Source organism: Balaenoptera physalus (assembly GCF_965194825.1).
Source record: "Balaenoptera physalus genome assembly, chromosome: X".
Classification (NCBI taxonomy): domain Eukaryota; kingdom Metazoa; phylum Chordata; class Mammalia; order Artiodactyla; family Balaenopteridae; genus Balaenoptera; species Balaenoptera physalus.
In genome coordinates this window covers 27,414,708-27,436,804 of record NC_138903.1, presented here as the reverse complement: position 1 = coordinate 27,436,804, position 22,097 = coordinate 27,414,708, and the positions used below count along the sequence as shown (strand labels likewise).

The 22,097-nt window shown below is 35.5% G+C and overlaps 1 protein-coding gene across 1 annotated transcript in view; it reads right to left on the bottom strand.

Annotated features, from left to right (window-relative positions):
- Positions 1-360: 360 nt before the first annotated feature.
- IL1RAPL1 (interleukin 1 receptor accessory protein like 1) overlaps positions 361-22,097 on the bottom strand; it is a 916,526-nt gene continuing 894,789 nt past the window's right edge. Inside the window, exons 9-10 of the mRNA XM_082446519.1 lie at positions 9,869-10,039; positions 361-9,417 (exon numbers count right to left, since the gene is read on the bottom strand). Of these exons, the coding sequence (XP_082302645.1) occupies positions 8,699-9,417; positions 9,869-10,039 (890 nt within the window). The 3' untranslated portion in view covers positions 361-8,698. The remainder of the gene's footprint in view (positions 9,418-9,868; positions 10,040-22,097) is intronic.

Below are 22,097 nucleotides of genomic sequence, written 5' to 3'. Positions count from 1 at the left end.
AAACAATAAATCCTACACGTGTGTTACTCAAAGAGGCCGGGGACGGGGGGATGGGGTCCTTGGGCCACCACATTAGAGTCACCTGTGGAGCTTAGTAAGTACATAGATTCTGGACCCCACTCCAGTATTATTGGCGTTCAATCTGAATTTCCATTTTTAACAAATTTTCCAGGCAATTGTTCTGGAGTCTAAAATTTGAGACCCATCTGTCTCGCTCCTATAGTTTTCAACTCTGGTTGTCTTATAAAATAACCTGGAGGGTTTATTAAACAAACAAACCCACTGACTAACTAACAATAGGGACAAACTTCAGATTAGTATCATCTGAAATCTGTGGGACTTTAGGAGTTTTTAAAGCGCACCTAGGTCTTAGAATTATTACTAGTAGGCCCATTAGAAGGATGCTATGAAAGAACTATCTCACTTCTCACCAAACCTTTATGGCACAGTATCAAGCATGCCAAAATCATAATTTCTGTTCATACATTATAACATTTAGCAATAAATTTCCCATTTTATTGAGGAAAAGCATGCTGAGACCCCTGAAAAAAAGGATTTTCATTCAGAGCCCAGTTTTCCTTTCAAGTTCATAGTTGTGTAAACAGTTTTTTATTGCCAAGGACAATAGAAGAACTGAGATATTTCATTGCCTAATTTAAACCAGCTATTCATTTTCATAATTTTATAGTTCTGTTTGTCATATACATAGGCTTTTGGCATGTTCTGCTCTCTGATTTTTGGGATATTCTCCTTTTATTGGTTTTGTTTCCCAGAAGGTAGAAATTGGACTGCCTTAGCAGTTTTTCCATAATCCAGTCATTTATGAACCATCTTGATGACTTTTGCCATATATCACCTTTCCTAGACTTATTTACCTATGTTTTTGTTTAAATCATTTAGTATATATTATTCTACCAGAGATAGTATCCACAAGGTCAAGTTTGATCTACTACTTAAGTTTTTTTTTAAAATTCTAACATATTTTAAATCAAATACATAAATATTCAAATAAAAACTTCCCTCTGTGTATCATCTCAAATCAACATAACACTGGAATAAAAATCCCTAATTTGGGCAAACAATTGGCTAAATTATTCACCAACTTCAGATATTCTCGATCCTTCAGAAATTCACCCACCCTTCCCCCCACACATCAGTATCACTGGGCATTAAACATTGATTGAAAATGTAAGCTTAGTCAAGGAATTTGTTTGCATTACTCTTACAGGCCATACATACATCTTAAAAATCCCACAGCAGTGATTAGTTTACTACTATTTTAATTCTCTGAATATTCGCCTCCTTCTATGTTTCTATTTTTCCAGTAAATGTAGATCTGATATCAATTAGGAATCTTCTAGAAATAAGTAAGATGTTCCTTGACTATCAGTCTTTTAACCAGCTATTAATGAGTGTAATTGAAAGTTCCTGAGAATTTGTGTGTGAGGCGCACACATAGTCCCCAATATTCTTCAACTATAGAGTTCTTTCTTGATATTTTTAATAATATGTCAGGTCCTATGAGTCACAGCTTAAAATACAATATAGAAATTATACACTGAGTCATAATCCATATAACATTTTACTTTTTCATTAGAAGTTACTTTTTCACACTGAAAAATCCTACTGAGGTAGAAATGACTTTGTGAAATTTTAAATATATTAATTACTTTGAAATCCAACCTGAAATAACCTTACAGCTTTAAAAAAAATATTACTTTCCATTTTTCATAATGATTTATCTCTGCTTTATCTTTAATAAGTGTTTCTTAAAAGGCTGTCCTAAGACATGAATTTTGCCTAAACAGCCCATTTGTTCTAAAAGGTTTATGGTTGTTCATTTGTTCCACTTGTGATGGAAAGACTTACCACTATTCCCCTCCCCCCAAATAAATAAATAATATTAATAATTTTATTTATCTTTAACATAAAATGAAAAGTAAGGCCAAAAACATTTCCCTTTAGGAATAACTGTGCACTACAACTAGGTGGAAACAGAGTTAAAAATCATAAAGTGATTAAAGATTTTGGTCACTTTAAAATATTACCTGAGGGGACTTTATTTTAAGGTCCTTATGTGAGTAGTACCTTAAAAAGAAAGGAATAAAATACCTGGGGAGCAAGAAGTAAGGAAAAGAAACAGCAAAGAGGATTCACGCGTTATCATTCCTTTCATTTCTGTTCCTGAAAGAATTTTATGAAATAGATGAAGGGAAAATGCAGAATTTAACCTTGAAAAGATCATTCACGTGATAATAACTTTTAAGTGACTGAGTTTGTGATTCAAACTTCTCACAAATCCAGTAGTGAAGAAAAAAAGAGGGATTGTAAGCAGACTTGACTTTTTAACAAGGTTTTTCTTTTTGTTCAGCCAATTGGCCATTTCTTAAGTCCCCTTCTCCATAATCATAATAGAAATTAAGTCTAAGAATTATAAGCTTATACAGACATAAACAGAGAGGGAAAGAAAAGTATAACAAGAGTTGTCAAATTAACGAAGGTACTTACAGAGGTTCCAACAACACATTATTTAATTTATTTTCATCTATGATCAGGTAGAAACCAGAAGAAACATTTGTAGCTTAATAAATAATTTAATTTCTTGAATTTCTATGTAACATATAAATTTATTTTTACAGGATATATAGAGAGCATACTCATAGAGAGCAACAGACTTATGAAACGACTGTAAAACACAAATTATAATTCAAGTTTAAAATTTCTCATTTTTACACTTGTATTTGTCTACTTTCCTATTGCTAGTGAAAGCAAAACCAAATATATAATTGTAAGTATTCTAAGAAAAAAAGGAGTGCCTCCATCACCTACACGAGTTACATACATTCTAGATTGTACAAAATCAAAGAGGGTAGGCAAAACTAAAGGGAAACACTAGGGAAAATGCACTTTTTACTGACTGTTGAACATATCTGAGAGTGTCTGAGTTTAAAATTTGACTTGAACACCAGCAGAGGAAAATGACTAAACTCATTTTCCTATTTGGGTTCTCTCAAACTCTGAAAATGTAAAAGTTTTTACAATTCAATAGCAGATCATATGAACATATCTCCACTACTTTGATCGAAAGAACACACTAAGGATTCTAGCTACCAGGAGCATATGTTGCAAGGAATATGGACAACTGTCCACATATCCTAACAGAAAGATGTCTTCATCCCAGTTGAGAATTAACCTAAAACACTCACATCTGATCTCCCCAAATTTAGTCTCTCATTGACTAGTAAGGATAGATCCGAATTACTTTGCCACATGTTCATGCAGTATGTAATATGTAGTTTTACATTAAATTTTTTTTTTTTTAATGACCAGCATGCCCTTTGAAATTTAAGGTTATCTGGACTATGAAGACTGAAATTTACACAACATTAATATTACATGTAAGAGTCTCAAGTTCATGTGAAGTTCTTCGGTTTCTATTCATTTAGTAGTGGAGGGAATACAGTGTAATGACTTGCCTTTGTTAGAAAGAGAATTCCTTCCGGGCTGTAGACCCTGCGGGATGCATCAATGAAGGTAGTGAATGGTAGAAAAAACAATAGTGCCTTACTTAACTTTAACAAACGATTCAGAAACATGAGTTTGTCAGTGGACTCAGAGACTAATTAGAGAAACATTTACTAAAGGGAAAAAGGAAAGTTTTCTTTTTATGTATCTTATGTGTATATAACGGAGAGATGTTTTGTGTTCTGAGCCTGGAAGGAAGAAATGATACTTGATGGAAAATTAGAGCTGAGTTCCTTCTTTTTAGTCTGGGCATTTTCTATACATGTGACTGAAGCTTGCCGATGACAAAACACATAAGATTAGGATTAGGATTAAGTCATCATCATCATCATCATCCTTCTCTTTACTCAAATTTAGTCAGGTCTTACAGCTCCCTGTGACAGTATCTTAATTAACATAGCACAAACTTTCATCTTGCTGCCCATAATGAGTAAAAAGTAAAACTTTAAATAACCACCACCTCACTTCAGTTCATTCTCAAAATTTTTCATATTACCCCGAAGTTATATCATAAATCCTGAAACTGGCATAAGCACAGTTGCTGAAAACCAAGTATATAACCAATTCTAAATCTTGGATAAGAAAACTGGGTCCCTTTGGAAAAACACGTCAAATGGCTGTTTCTTCTACTCCTGCACTAAATTAATTCTTCTTAGTTTTGTTGTAGGAGAATGATTAAATCAACCCATAAAAAAGTTTAAAGAAATAAGGCGTCATGCCACATTGCATGATTTCACATCCCCCCACCCCCAAGTATCTTTTGAGTAAATTAAGAAATGAATAAACTATCAACTCTTACTTATTTGGGCATGAATTACTTGTCATCAATCAAAGTTTTTCCTCACTGTAAACCAATTCTCCCACAAAGTTGGGTCATGTTGGAAGAGGAATTGCCTCTGTTTGTTAAAAGAACAATAGTCATCCCCTGAATTTTCATGAATAAAGGTAAGGAATAGTAGCCATAACAGTGTCTACAAGACATGTGGTTCATCTGAATGTCAGTTTCTGAGAATATGCTCTAAATTGAAACATCGATAGTTTTTTAGGTGATGGATGTCTTTGAGACTAACATCCCAGAAATCAGTTTTGTACACATTCACAATTCTGTCTGAAATTTCAAGTGCTTCGTTATTTCCTTTAATCCTTTTTACAGACTCAAGGTGTCCTTAAACCCAAGTTTAAGGTCTATTGTTAAGGATAATGCAAATTTAACTGTTGGTTACTTTCTTTGCTCAGAACAATAAAGTGGGAAGGCTTAGTGATAAGACAGGGAATAGCTCTGCTTCCATTGACAAGCTGCTCCTTTTAGCGAACTCCGTTGCATCATCATCTCTTTGTAATGACTGTATATGTTGTTAAAAAAATTCTTCAGCAATAGGGAATATGTAGGTAGGATTTCTAATCCATTTAATAATATTTCACCTCTTTTAATCAACTATAACAATAGTGGGAATAATGACCAAGCAAGTTCAGATCAGGAACAATAGGGATTTTCTGCTTCTGTGTCTATGTATTCTCTTAGTTCCATTCAGTCATTTTACTTGCACAGTATCAATGGTCTCCTCTGAATTTGAATAAGCTTTCTTCTAAGACTAATGACATAAACTTAAACTAAATTAAAATAAGAAAGAAATTAAGCACAAGATAACAAAATACTTCTTACAAAAAGGAGGACTAGGGTATCATTCCAGAATCTGAAGATAATTCACAAATGTATGAATTAATGTTTTCCTAGAAATGGTGATCTAAATTTACATAAATGGTATCTGTCAAAAGTTAATGACTATTCTAGGATAAACAAAACTTACTTGGAGTTTAGGGTCGGCTCTCAGTTATTATTTGTTCTTGTCATAAAATGCTAAATAATAAGGAAATAAGGAAAAAAGCAGTATTTAGGTATTTAAGTCAATAGGGTTCAAATACATACACTATGAAGAAAGTAATAAATGCAAAATGGTTGACTGAACAATGAGGGGTTTACCTATAGAAATATAGTAGGTTCAGGTGTCTGAACTCATTGTGTGTTAGATTTATTTCATAAAATTGATCTTAACTTAAATTAGCTGGCTGCATGAGATACAAATTTCTTCTCTGCCCATAGAAGACCTACGGAATGGATTACAAATTAAATAATCAAAGATTTGAGCACCAGTATAAAGGGTAGGACGCTCATAGGCAGCAAGTAGAGGTTACATTAAAGAACCAGGTGGACTTACGAATCCGTAACATGTCACTTGGAGTCTGAGCAGCGAATGATGAAAAACAGGCAATACCAAACAACACACATGTCCAAGTCCAGATGCTGATTATCTCCCTCTGCTTGGCTAACATATTCACACTTTCAACTGTGTTTTTACAGCTAGAATATTCTTATCCCCCATAGTCCCCACCGAAAAAAAAGAAGGATGAAACCTAAGCACTAGGGAAAATACATTTTTTTTCTCTCTTTATTGTGAATTCTAACATAACTTTTGTTAAACATAGAGCACGTGAACACATGACAGTTTCCTTCATTTGTTTTCACATGGAGCTGATAGAGGAATACTTGGGAGGAATGTTTCTAAAGCCATAGATAGCTTCTTCTTCCATTTATTTTCTAAAAATATGACAAAGCATTAGAGGAAAAAAAACGTTTTTTAAGTTGTGAGAATATCAAATATTACCCATCAATCCCTGAATCATGCTATTCAAAGTTCTTAAATCTACACTAAAAATAGAACAAAAAATGTACTCCCAATGCAGCTAAATTAACACCTATGGATGCCTAAAATATGACTGTGGTCTGAATACTTCCTCTACATTTATTCCACACTTTCATCGTGCACTTAAAAAAAAAATTAAAAAAACAAAGAAATAAACCAGGCCATTGCCATGTTTACAGTTTTCTGAGCACTGGGGGAATCTGGAATCCAGTCCAATGAGGTTCACTGCCACCAGTCCCTGACAGGTGTCCATAGTACAAAGTAAACAATGGCCTTCTTGGATTCTGAAAATAACCCAATGTGCAAAGCTGACCTTAAAGTTTATGTGTCCTTGCAGCTTCAGTTCTGGTTTGTGAAAATGTGACACAGGTCCAAGGGGAGCACGGGAATAAAGAACAGATTGTAGAGAAGGACCGAGGAGAGTTGTCAGGGAAATAAGCATTTTTTTAGCAAATAAAAATCAATGCACATCCTAAAGGTCCTTTTCCTTGTCACACAAATATGAGACGTTTGCATTGTTACAAAATTCTTATACTCATCTCTCATACATTTGCAATTCAGTTTTACCCTCCCCAGTGAACTCCTACTGAAGTTTACATTTTTGTGTGTGTGGCCAACTCATACCTTAGTATTGTGACCAAAAGTGTAGAATTGTTTTCTCATTATATGGTGGTAGGAATAAACCAAACAGACAATACTCACTACACAAGCCCACAGACGATGGCTGGAATGGAAGTTCCTATAATGAATCACTAAAGTAATGCATGAGTTCTATTATCAGTGTTTTCATCACATTGATTTTTTTTAAAACTAAAAGTTACTTAGGTAATATTTCCCTTTAGCAATTCTGCCCTCTGCAAGTTCCTTTATGATTGATGTTTCATCATTTTCAACATGACTATGTATTAGCTGCTATGTCATTCAAACATAAAACTAAATGGTAAGAGATGAATTTCCTGGGAGCATCAGCTTTCTGTTTCTGACAGATAGAATTGTACAGTTAAAGTAAAACTAATTCTTTATACAGTAAAATTAATTATTTTAAATACCTTCTCACCTAATTTAAAAACTATTTTGTGTAAATAATGTTTATTTTGAAAATACTGATTTCTGTTGGTATTCATATGTTTGACCTCCTGAGTGCTTATATAAACACTTTGATATTAATAAGTTGCTTATGTTCACAAATTGAAACCAAACACTTGATTCTGAATATAGCATTGAAAATTAAATACAGTGAATTAACATTTAAATACAAGGGGACCCCATAATAAGTTTCACAGATTTGCACTGACTCTTTAGAAAATAACATTTTCTATAATACAAGGTGACAAAACATATTTGATGACACATCCTGCCCTTCCCTTTGGTTTGTAAGCCTTCAATGTAAATTTCATTTTGACTTGTGTTGATTCACCCTTTTGAGTTAACTTGCCTGGCATTTGCACATAATCTCATTTGCAGAAAATTATAGAGGGAAAAGAGGAAGTAGAATAGTAAACAAAAACAGCCACAAACACATTCATGCCTTTCCAGGAAGTGATCAAATATAGGGCTTGATTTTTTTGTTTTTTTGTTTTTTTGCTTTTTTTGTTTTTGTTTCTTTTGTTGTGTGTTTATATATATATATATATATATATATTTATATAAGGGTACATCAACTCATTTAAAAAACGGAAACAGCACACTCTCCCCCATTTTCCTGCCCTTGATCTTCTCTTCTTAGCACTCTGTAGTGGTCACTGTCAAGTGACTAGCACACTTTTGGGTCTGGAGTGCATTCTGACGAGCAGTGAATTAAGTGTTAAGACAGTTAGACCCCCCCCAACCCCTTCTCAGAATTTACACATCATGCCGCCATTAGAAGGGTAGAGGTGGGGAATGAGGTGGGACAAGGAAGATATTCAGGGCTCTGATTGGCGCGGCCCTCCTATGAACAAGTGTTCTTCTCATCTTTTTTTTTTTCCCCCAAATGGCAATGCTGGCATTCGTTGCACTGCTTTCTGAAGGCCCACATGGCCCTGCTGATCCTAGGCAGAACCCAAGAGAGGATCCGGTGCTCCTTGTCCCATCGGATAGATTTGTCCAAGCACCCCAAGGAAATGTTAAAAGCAAAACAAAAATCAAGGAAAGGAAATAAAAACCCATTCTAAAACTAAACTAATGAAGCAAAAAAGGGTTTTCTATCTATACGTAAGTCTCTTCTTTAAAAAAAGGTAAATTTACAAATTCCAATGACATATAAAACAAAGTCAAAAAATGTAATGGTAAGAGACATGGTAAAACAGGAAGACACTGATGCTACAAAGAAATTGCAAAAAACATATGTACAAGACCCTGTTTTTCCTCGTGTTCTAGAGATTGTAATGCATGTTTTTAACAGCATTAGCAGCAGTCGAGGATTTAGTTCCAGGCACTGGACTGCAGACTCCACTCAGACTCCCAGGGACGGGGTGTCCCTTGCTTTTCTGTCACCATATCACACTGGATATACTGGTCTCCCTTGGCAACAGCGGCAGGATGGCACTGTTTGTGTGGGCCTCGTCTGGATTCTGCTCCCTGCTCGATTTTGTCTGTGGCCGCTGACCGTTGATGAGTGTCATAGGGATGTTACAATAGGTATGCTGATTTCCTATGGAGGTAAGAGGCAGGGTGCCGGTAGGAGGTACGTCGTATTCATAGCTTCGGTAGTAGTGTTTCTGACGCATTTGTGAATGGTAAGTGTTGTGAAAGGTGGATCGGAGATCTGGATGGGCAGTGGCTAGAGCTGTGGAGGTGGCCGCAGCCATGGAAATGGCTGAGACAGTCTGCAGCTCCCCGAAAGGCCCCTGCTCACTAACATCTAAAGCCTGCTCGTGCGTAATGGGTTCTATCCTCTTAAAAGGCATTTCATATTGTAAACGTTTCCAGAACTTAGAGTTCAACTTGTTGCATTTTGGTCCATGCCATTTAATAACGGTCAGGAGCTTGATGGTGTGCTTGAGGGCCTCCACCTCCTGGTAGTTCATAATTCCTCGTAGCTCACTGCATTCAATTAGTATCACTTTAATTTCTCCAGTCACAAGCATGTTTCGAAGTCTGGTCTCCAGCTCAAAGATGCTCCAGCCCCTTCTGACTACGTAATTTGGGGTCATGACAATAATCAGCCGCTTGCTTTGATCTACACACCTTGCCACATCTTCAATATATGCTACAACAGAGAAGAGGGTTTATCAGAATAAGTAAATTGAACATTCGGTCCAGAAAGCCCCAGTAAATTCTCTTTCACACATTAAATGAGAATTGCTGGTTCTTTTTGCTAGGTAAACCCTTGAGAAGATGAAAATAGCCAATGATCACTTTGAACAGAGTATGGGACTTTGCTTCTCTCAAAGATAGAAATGTTTTCCCAGGTACAAATCTCTCATTTGGTTTCTTTAAATGTCAAGGTTTATAACATGAGACGCTTTACAGAATAATCGAAGTAGCTTCCTCAGTGGAATCAACACTTATTTTTCATTTGAACACATAATGCCATTTCTTTCTTGAGAAACTGAAAGATGTAGAAGGAAAGAACTAAAAGTTTAAACTCTGTCTAAAAATGATGACTACACAGACGGACACAAGAATATGCACACTGTTAAATGAAAACATTAACTTACTTCCAGTTGGGATTAAATCTCTATCTGGTATAAACAACTTATATCCATAATGCTTTTCAAGCATATCAGGTAGGATTTCAAGAGCAAAGCGTTCTTCTTCCCCAGTCTCTTGATTCCACTGGTCAGGATCCACTTTGGTGTATGATAAGTATGCATCATAATCTTTATTATCTGTCAAGAACATTACAGAGTAAAGCTGAAGTCACTACTCTACAAAGAAAACAGTAGGACATGAGAACATTCACCCCATTTCATAAATATCTCCGAATGTTCCACTTCTGGGATGCCAAAGAAAGAAGTCTTTATTAATTTTCATTAAGAATACAATAATGCCAAGTATCGCGGAATGAATTTGGGGGTATAAAGGAGTCACTATTTTTGTTGTTATTAAGACAGTAGGAGAAAAATTAATGAAAAGAGCAATGAAATGGTAACGTTCAACATTTTTGATGCACAGATCATGAGAATTTTGACAACTTATAAAAGCCACATATTTGGATAGTATGTTCTTATTCTACATAAATGTACATTCACCTAATCAAAGAAAGAACATTGAAACTGGCTTGACTGGCTTGAGGAATGGTTTTTAGGTTGTGTGTGTTGTGCTGATTTTCTTTTGGGGAAAAAATAAAATGAAATTTGGAATAATTAATTTTTCTTTGGGAGCTGGTTCTTGTATTTTAGGACTGAGTTTAGTATGCTGAAGTATTATAGAAAAACATATTGTTTTCCTGATCTTCATTTATCTTACATGTAAATTATTGCCAAATTATTTTTCATCATGTTAATCAGTTTGACTATAAGAATCAAAAATTATAAATGAATGAAACTTAGTTCTAAAATTTGATTTCTTTCCTCATTCTTCCCCATATTTACATGAGAACTCTTCAAATATTTGATGACTACTACCGTGCATTATTTTTATCTTAATGTAAACATCTCCAAATTCTCATTTGTTGTTTCTTAGAATAAGAAGTCATTTATCTTCTGCATAGTCTCATTCTCCAATTTCCTTTTCAGAGTGTGATATCAGGATTCATAATTCACCTCAAGTCTAAATACTATCAGTATGCTGAGCCTATCAATATCAATATGCTTAGGTCTCTTTTGTGCTTCTTTCCTAATGACTGTCATTGTATTATTTGATTATTAGATCAAGTTGAACTGAAACACTCTTAAATTTCAGAACAAAATGAACTGGGCATTTGGTATAGAAAATTTAAAATCTTTGGGGTATAAAACATCAAAGATACAGGGGCATCCATGACTTGCTCTGGATGGCTTTGGGACACTCCTTTTGACTTCAAAGACACTAAAGCTCACTTCTATAACTTGTCATGGAAAACTGAGAAGACTGTTTACTTCACCTAAAGTTAACACAGGCATATAAGAAGCGAGCAATTCTACTATAGGATCCCTGGGGAAAAGAACCTTTAGCTATGGAAGATTTTTTTAAAGCACATTTCAGGTAAAAAAAATAAAATAAAAAATAATCATCCCTATCATGTCATATTTTGGTATTTGGTGTTTTCTTTATTCTTCAACCAGGATATAGTTGTACATAGTATAAATAAAATTCAATTTTCACAAAAAATAATAATTATGTTTGTTATACCATGTCTATGCACACATGCCAGCAGTCTATAGTGGTACCATTTTGTTGATGTAAATACTTTAGTTGAGTAAGAAATCATAGAAAATAGCACATAATAAAGCTATAATATAATGCCAGTTAGTATTTAATTAAAATGTCCGTTTATTAGGTAATCACATGCCATATCTATGAGATAAAATCTTCCCCTTTGCAATATGGGTCAGTAGCTTCCAGTCTAGTAGAAGATGTAGACAAGTCAACAATCTATTTCCAGAGGATAAATGTGTTGCAAAGAGTAGAACAGGGGTCATGGGCCAAAGGGAGGACTCTTTAAGCCAGACTGCAGATTGTAGAATGATTTCATGCATATACTACTTTCTTTCTGGGAGGTTTTCCTCTTCCAGATTTTTACAAAGTACTGTAAAGTGCTGAAGTTTGCTCAGACCTGAGATGTGTAATGACTAGATTCTCATTCTTTGCTTTTTGTCTTCTGTAGGTTTAAAAAAATATTTGACAACCAGATCAATATGAACAACAAAAAGAACAGAGCACTTATGACTCAGAAGAGATGCAAACAATGGTCCACCAATACTCGTAAGTTCCAGCTGGATATCACTTCTGCTTACATGACACTGTTTCTGGTTCCCCTGCCTCTTCAATGGACATCTCTCTTCCAATCCATAAATACTGTCATTTCTCAAGATGTTTTCTGTGGCCTGTTTCATTTGTCTTTCAGTCTATTTTCCCTTAAAAATCTCCTTTCCTCCTATGACATCAACAACCACTTCTGTGTAGATGTCTCTCTAATGTAGATGTCCAATCGCATCTTCTTTCTCATGAACCTGTAACCTGGACCCCTTAATTTGGATGTTCAGCGTGTACCTCACATGTGACATGTTCACAACAAAACAAGCTTCCCATCTCAAGCTTTGTTTTCACATTTTATTTCACTTAAATTTTAGTAACATAACAATCTCACGTCTTTAGTCTCCAAACTTCAGAGGCATGTTCCACTTATCTCTTTTCATTACCAATAATCTCACAGCCATTCACTGGTAAAAATCCTTTGGATTCTGTTTTCATCCTAGGTGGGGCCCTACTCTCTTCTCAACTGTTATAATTATATTTTAGTGGGTCTTCCCTCTCCATTTCCTTATTCTTCTGGCCCATTCCACATAGAATCACAAAACTTATTTTTCCAAACCTCACCACTGATTATGTTTATGGTAGCTTGAGAAATACTATGGCTATCCGTTGTCAAAAAACCAGCAGCTAACTCTGCAGTTGTTTCCTTTGAATCTGAGTCTGGTATCATTGAGTTGAAGGTGATCTCTTTTCCCATGTATTATATTATTGTGCTCACATCTTATCTTCTTTCTTTGACCACAAGATCCTTGACTCAGATATGTGACTAGGGCTTAGTAGATGCTCAAACATATCTGTTGATGAAATGAATGAATGGCCTCTCATTTGGGTATCACATGACATATCTTATGGCTAGTGTGGAGATTTTCTCAAGATTTGGGCCATTTCCTAGGAGAGATGGCTTTGGTGATACACACTCCAAGCTGCCTGGACTCCTCAAGTAATTACTAGGAGCTACAGGGTCAAAGTTTAGCAAAGTTCCTTTGGAATAATCTTGAACTGTATTTTCTCACTGTGACTCAGTTGAAGACCTCAGAGTCCTTGTAAACTTTTCTGAAAAAGTGGTTTTCATGCTGAAGCATGAACGGCAACAGTTGGGAGGACTTGATAAAATACAGACTGTTAGGCCCCACCTCCAGAGTTTTCAATTCAGAGCATCTGGAATAGGTCCTTAGAATCTGAATTTATAGCAAACTCTCAGGTGATACTGCTGCCGGTCCAGGGACAATACTTCGAGAAACTCTGCTCTAGGACAGGGTATAGGTACCCAAAGGTCTCAAAGGCATCAAAGAACTGCAGTCAGCTGCCAGGTAATTGATCAAAGTACCACAAAACCTACACACTGCAGCCTCAGCTCCATGATGAGTGGTCTTGATACTTACAGGGCATGTGCTCTAAATAAAATAGCTGAAAATCCACTTTCATCAAAAAGGGGATAAATTCTTACCTAGAGTAATATATTCAGTAACTGTATTAAGCTTAAATGAACCTCGGGAATAGGTGCTGTGGTCTCAGTCAGTTTTCTATCTCTTTATGTCATCCGGGTGAATTTATAACATTTAAGCTAATGTCTCCCAGATAAAAAGGAGTTGCTCACATGTAGGTTATTCTGGTAATAAGGCCCCTTGCAAGCATCTACAGCAGCTTCCTCCCTCAAATCAATGGGACACTTGATTGATATCTAATTCCTCTCTTTCCCCAGAGTCTATGTCAGTGCAGTACTGGGCTAGGCATTTATTTACCCACAGAAGCAAACTCCTGACTTGAAAATTATCAGACTGCAAACACCATGCCAGATATCATGCTAAATTCAGCAATGTTTTCTGATTCAAAATCATATGGATTCTAAGGTTTCTTCTTTTTTCCCAGTTACCAGCTGAATCTGAATCTTGGGAAATATCTCTTAGATTTTTCTTTTTATATCTGTAAGAACATATATTGACTAATCTTAATGTGTATAAGAAACTGAAAAATTGAGAGTTTTTATAATCACAGAAAAAACAAAATTATGCTAAGATTTTTAAAGGTAGGACTGTGATCTTTTAAATTCAACTTAAGTTTATAAACAGCTCAAAACTAGTTAGTCATAACAAGATAGTACAACAATATATTTCTTATTCTGAACTTTATTCTCTAAATTTTATTTCTGTAACTTAAACCTTCAACTATAATTCTATTGACTACAGAGATGGAAAGCAGTTGATGTACACACCCTCTGTAATAATATTCATAAGCTCTAATATAGTCATTGGTTTACTCTTTCCATGATTTTCAAGAGATTATGACTGTCATTTCCCACAAAAAAAGAAAAATAGGAATGAAGTCAGCAAGATGGTCAAATAAGATATCCCTTGCATGTATCCTCTCAGCCGCAGTACAGAGCCAGTCCTGCCCACCCAAGGACCCATCCAGTGACCAGACAGAAGCCCTCCCAGAAACCTGGTGGGAGACATACCCATCCACACACCTGGCAATAGGTCCACTGAGTGAAGACCCGATTGTGGATCCTGAAGTGAACATTTGTCCAAGTGCTATACTACTGAACAAGATACTAGAGGCACTCCTATCCACCCAGAGACCAGACAGGATTCATGTGAACCTGAGCTCCTGCTCACAAGCCTGCCAACCATGAACTTCACTGCAGACCCGGCAACAGACTCAAAACTGGTTCCAGCCCAGAATGATTATGATTCTGGAGGTAATCCCATTGGCCTGGGGAACAGACAGGAGAAGAACTTTACCTGCTAAAGTCAGTGTGTAAAGATTAGAAGAGATGTTTGCTCCTTCAAATGCACAGACACTAATGCAGGGATACAGGGATCACAAAGAATCGGGCAAATATGACATCACCAAAGGAAACTAATAAAGCACCAGTAACCAAGCCCTAAGAAATGGAGATCTACAACTTGTCCAACAAAGAATTAAAAATAATCATCTTAAAGGAAATCAGTGAAATGCAAAATAACACAGATAGACAATTTAACAGAATCAGAAAACAATGCATGAACAAAATGAGAATTTTATTAAAGAAACAGAAACCATAAAAAACAACCAGACAGAAATCCTCAAGCCAGCAACTACTTTGACTGGTGAATTCTACCAAATATTTAAAGAAGAATTAATGCAATCCTCAAACTTTTCCAAGGAAAAATTGAAGAGGAGGGAACACTCTCAAACTCATTTTATGAGGCCAGCATTATCCTGATACCAAAGCCAGAAAAGGATACTACAAGAAAACTATAAGCCAGTATCCCTAATGAATATAGATACAAAAAAATCTCAACAAAATACTAGCAAACCAAATTCAACTGTACCTTAAACAGATAATATAACATGATCAAGTGGGATTTATGGGACTTCCCTGGCAGTCCAGTGGTTAAGACTCCATGCTTACACTGCAGGGGGCATGGGTTCAATCCCTAGCCGGGGAACTATGATTCCACATGCTGTGTGGCATGGGCAAAAAAGAAAGTCGGATTTATTCCTGGGATGCAAGGATGGATCAACATATGCAAATCAATTCCATTTAGAATATCATCAAAAATTATAAAATACTGAAGAATAAATTTAGCCAAAGAGGTGAAAGACCTGTACCTTGAAAACTATAAGACACTGATGAAGAAACTGAAGAAGAAACAAATGAAAAGCTATCCCACGTTCATTAATCAGAATAGTTAATACTGTTAAAATGTCCATACTACCCAAAGCTATGTATAGATTCAATATAATCCCTATCAAAATTCCAATGGCAATTTTAACAGAAATATTAAAAAATTCTAAAATTCATATGGAATCAAAAAAGACCCTGAATAGCCAAAGCAATATTGAGAGAGAAGAGCCCAGCTGGAGGCATCACACTTCCTGATTGCAGACTATACTACAAAGCTATAGTAATCAAAACAGTATGGTGCAGGCATAAAAAACAGACACATAGACCAATGGAACAAAATCAAGAGTCCAGAAATAGACCCACATATATGTGGTCAGTTGATATTTGACAAGGGGGCCAAGAATACTCAATGTGGAAAGGATAATCTTTTTAATAAATGGTGTTGGGAAAACTGTCTATCCACATGCAAAAGAATAAAGTTGGGCCCCTATTTTACACCACTCACAAATTTTAATCTGAAATGGATTAAAGACTTAAATGTAATACTTGAAACCATAAAACTCCTAGGAGAAAACATAAGGAAAAACTCCTTAACATTAGTTTTGGCAACAATTCTTTGGCTATGACACAAAAAGCACAAGCAACAAAAGCAAAACTAAACAAGTGTGACTATATCAAACTAAAAAGCTTCTGCACAGCAAAAGAAACAATCAATAAATAAAAAGGCAAGTTACAGAATGGGAGAAAACATTTGCACACCGTATATTAGATAAGGGGAGGATTAATATCTAAAATATATAAGGAACTCATACAACTCAATAGCAAAAAGACATGTAGGACATACAACGGCCAAAAGGTGTATAAAAAGATGTTCAACATCACTAATCATCAAGAAATGAAAATCAAAACCACAATGAGACCTCACCTCATACTTCTTAGGATGGTTATTATCAAAAAGACAAGGTGGGCTTCCCTGGTGGCACAGTGGTTGAGAGTCTGCCTGCCAATGCAGGGGACACGGGTTTGAGCCCTGGTCTGGGAAGATCCCACATGCCACGGAGCGGCTGGGCCCGTGAGCCACAACTACTGAGCCTGCGCGTCTGGAGCCTGTGCTCCGCAACAAGAGAGGCCATGATAGTGAGAGGCCCGCGCACTGTGATGAAGAGTGGCTCCCGCTCGCCGCAACTAGAGAAGGCCCTCGCACAGGAACGAAGATCCAACACAGCCAAAAATAAATAAATAAATAAATAAAATATAAAAAATTAAACATACAAGTAAAATCCTAAGGCGACTTCATTAAAAAAAAAAAAAAAAAAAGACAAGGTAACAACTGTTGGCAAGGATGTAGAGAAAAGGGAACCCTTCTGCCCTGTTGGTGGGGATGTAAGTTGTAAAACAGCATGGAAATTCCTCATAAAATTAAAAATAGAAGTACCATATGATCCAGCAATCCCACTTCTGGGTATATATCCGAAGGAAACAAAACCACTCTCTCAAAGAGATATCTGTACCCCAGTGTTCACTGCAGAATTATTCGCAATAGCCAAGACATGGAAACCACCTAAGTGTCCATCAACAGATGAACAGATAAAGGAATGTGTATATGTGTGTGTGTATATACATATATATATACATATATATAAAAATACATACATATATACACACACAGTAGAATATTATTTAGTAGAATATTATTCAGCCATAAAAATGAAGGAAACCTTTCATTTTATTTAGATGGACCTTGAGGTCATTATGCTTAAGTGAAACAAGTCAGACAGAGAAAGACAAATACTGCATGATCTCACTTACAATGTGGAATTGAAAAAGCTGAATTCATAGAAACAGAGAGTAGAATGGTGGTTGTCAAGGGCTGGGGGCAGGGGAAAGGGGGAGAGGTTGGTCAAAGTAAATAAACTTCCTGCTACAAGAAAAATAATTTCTAGGGATACATATACAGCTTGGTGAATATAGTTAACAATACTGTATTATATACTTGAGAGTTGCAGAGAATATATCTTAAATGTTCTCACTACAAAAAGAAATAGTTATGTGAGGTGATGGATATGTTAAGTAACATTATTGTGGCAATCATTTCACAATATATATGTGTATCAAATCGTCACACTGTATACCTTAAACTTATACAATGTTATATGTCAATTATATCTGAATAAAGCTGGGGGGAGAAAGAAAAACAAACAAACCAAAAACACCAAACCTAACCAATTAATTAGTTGCTTTGTTACTTTAAGTCAAACAATTAGTCCAGTAGAATTTTCTCCTTCAATTTACCGAATGAATTACTATGTTTTATAAAAAGATATATTTGAGGGGGAAAACGTTTGGACTCCAGAGAGTTAAGAAATAAAAATATGAATTAAAAATATTATTAAGAAACCTTGAGGAGAGAAGGAGAATATAGAACTGTGTATCAGGAATAAAAAAAAGTGGTTGGAAAAATGATAAATAAATATTTTCCTCTTTGACATATGAGAGGATATTAGTCAGTTCTCTTTGAAAGGATTGAGAAGCCAAAGGATCCATGGATTTTTTAGAACAATAGAGCTTTTAAGAAAATGTAGACTGAAGACTCCCTTATCAAGATGAAGGTGGTGGCTATGTTGGATGTGGGCTAGGAAAGAGATTTACTGACAATATAAATGGCTTGGGATTGACATTCACATCTTTGGGAGTTTTTAACCTTTAAACACCTATTGAATGGTTGTCAGATGTTATTGGCAGGTGGCCACTTCTTTTTTTAAATTTACTTTCAAATATTTATAAGTCACATATGTGAAACTGACTAGTGACAGAGGCCATTATTCAGCAAATGGATTACCAAAAGGAGACCCGGGTAGGGCCCAATGACGAACTGTGTATTTCATTTTAAAAGGCTATTTTCTATGTCTGCATGTAGTATATTAGCACAGAATTATGTGATCATTAAAAACTAGCATTGACATAATTTGAATAAATAAGAGTTTTTAAAAAATTAAGTCATTTCTTTCTTGTATTTCAGATTTGCCTTCATATGCTTTTTTATATTTCCAACTAATAATTTTTCAATTAAAAACTCTGCAGAAATAGATGATAGATCTTTGAATAAAAAGCATTAAGCATATATTAATATTTTGATTTTGTGATTATTGAATGTCATTGTTCTAATAAATTCCACTTTTCATGTCAATTCAGCCATAGCGGCATCTGACAATTATACTCTAAAATAAAGTTGATTGAGTTTTACACTTTGAAAACTTAACGATACTGTTCTAGTTTACATGTTTTAGTACTTGGTACTTTTCTGGACTATTTGAATCCATAGGACCTCAAATACTGAAATGTGTCACTAATTAAAATATGTATGGTGTGATGTAGTGAAGAAAAAAAAAAGCCGCTGAGCTCAAATCCTGACTGCCATTAATTTTTATTTTGCTCATTTGAGACTTCGTTTCCTGATCTATAAAATAGCAGCTCCCTCAAGAATATGTCTAGGATTCAATGAGTCCCCACCATATAGTAAAATTCTTGGCCCAAAGGAGGCGTTCAGTAGATATTAGTTTCCTTCCCTTGCATCCTTAAGAGGACAGTGGGCAGCATAGATGGTAGAAGTCTTAATTAAGAGGGTAAGACTTAGCAGAGTGCTATAGGGAGCACAAGATTTGGGGTAAGAAGGCTTGATTCCTACTACTTAACAGCTTACAATTTGGGGCAAGCTGTACACCAAAATCAACTATAGGTTTTTCCTTCTGGAACTCAAAAACACATTCTAGATAGTTCACGTGTAGGCAAATTATCTAATCACCACCACCAAAAAATACCCTAAAACAAACGAAAAACCAGATAGTGTTTCTAAATGATTTTACAGAAGCACTGTGTTTGACTGATAGACATGAGGACAATAATTCCTGACACTATTAACAGTAACCTTACAATTGAAGAAGAAAGGCAAATAAATCCTACGACCTAAGATTGCATAGATACCAATTTATTTCATATGCTTGAAATGGAACAGCTCTTCACATTTCCCAGGATCAGCGGGTGGAGATTACAAAAGATCGCTCTAACTCATTTTGTCCAATACCTGTAATAGCTCCCAAAGTAGAACTAGGAGAGATCTCTCTCTTCACCTTTTGAATAAAATAGTGATTATGGTGTTCTTATAAGCTTGCCCTGCCATCATTATGAATAAGCACATCCCTCAAACCCCATACATGGGGGATAAAAACAAAACCAAAACAGTTTGCACTCTGAGACAAACAAACATAAAGTAGATTCACCCTGTCTAGCACTAGATCTTCCCCACAAAATGGAGTCTTAAGCCTGTTCCCGTAAGTTACTCCCTAATGAAAATTTATGCAGTACCTTACTGATATCTACCAATATAATCATCAATGCAAGAGAGCTACTGTTTGCTGTTTTCTTTTATTAATAGACTACCCATAACATTATAACCTTGTTTTTTCTTTAAATATTTGTTACATTTTTTATTTGTAGAGCCAATTCTAAAATCTAGACATCCTTGCAAAATTTTGGAATAATTCTTTCCTTCATGACTTTGTCTCTGAGCCCTCTGCTCCCATAAATAAATAAATGTGATAAGGAATCTTGAATTCATAATGCTCTACAAGTTGTAAGTATTCACTAGTAAGTGCTAATTACTCAAGGTGAAAAGGGCTGCAAAAATGATGTGCCTGAAGTACCATTTTAGTAAAGATGAAGGAGAAAATAACTAGACCTTGGGATTATGAGGGGAATCTTTGTAAGTTAGGGGGAAATATGAATTGTGTATGAGAGAGAGAAAGAGAAGGGAGGGAGAAGAGACAGGAAAGAAGGAAGGAAGGAAGATATGAAGGAAGGAAGAAAGGACTACCTTTATATAAGCATTTAAACAAAAGTGGAAGGGAAACCCCAGTCAGAGGCATGGAGGGGCAAAGGATTCTGGTTGTTGTGATAAGTGTATTTTTCTTTTGTAATTATTCCAGTAAAGATGGTGGGATATTATGTTAGTGTATGTTCAGCTCTAGAGACAGTAGGTTGCCTTTATGAGGATGGTCAGCTAGCATTTAATTAGAATAAGGCAACACTCTAGAGCCACTACAAACACTTCAACTATCTTTATTTCTGATCAAAAGTAGATGCTTCATTAATTACCACAATGGATGTTAGAAATAAAGTTTCATTGCTAAAATTAGTGGCTTGTTACTAATTATAGTGGACCTTGGAAATGGACCCTCCATGTTGAAATCAGTGCTACTCAAGACATATGCAAAGGAAATCAGAAATAAAACGAAAAGACAACCTACAGAATGGGAGAAAATATTTGCAAATGATGTAGCCGACAAGGGATTAATTTCCAAAATATACAAACAGCTCATAGAGCTCATTATCAAAAAAACAACCCAATCCAAAAATGGGCAGAAGATGTAAATAGACATTTCTTCAAAGAAGACATGCAGATGGCCAAAAGGCACATGAAAAAGTGCTCAACATCACTAATTATTAGAGAAATGCAAACCAAAACTACGAGGTACCACCTCCCATCAGTCAGAATGGCCATCATCAAAAATTCTACAAATAATAAATGCTAGAGAGGGTGTGGAGAAAAAGGAACCCTCCTACACTGTTGGTGGGAATGTAGTACAGCTATATAGAGAACACTATGGAGGTTCTTTAAAAAACTAAAAATAGAGTTGCCATATAATCCAGCAATCCCACTCCTGGGCATATATCCAGAGAAAACTCTAATTCAAAAAGATACATGCACCCCAATTTTCACTGCAGCACTATTTACAATAGCCAACACATGGAAGCAACCTAAATGTCCATTGACAGATAAATGGATAAGGAAGATGTGGCGCACACACACACACACACACACATACACACACACACACACACACACACACACACACAGTGGAATATTACTCAGCAATAAAAAAGAACGAAATAATGTCATTTGCAGCAACATGGATGGACCTAGAGATTAGCATACTAAATGAAGTAAGACAGAAAAAGACAGATATCATATGATACCGCTTATATGTGGAATCTAAAAAAAATGATACAAATGAACTTAATTACAAAACAGAAATAGAGCCACAGACATAGAAAACAAACTCATGGTTACCAAAGAGTAAAGGGGGGGAGGAATAAATTAGGAGTTTGGGATTTACATATACACACTACTATGTGAAAAATAAATACACAACATGGATTTACTATATAGCACAGGGAACTATACTCAATATTTTGTAATAACCTATAAGGGAAAAGAATCTGAAAAAGAATTTTATTTATTTATTTATTTATAACTGAATCACTTTGCTGTATACCTGAAACTAACACAACATTGTAAATCAATTATTCTTCAATTAAAAAAA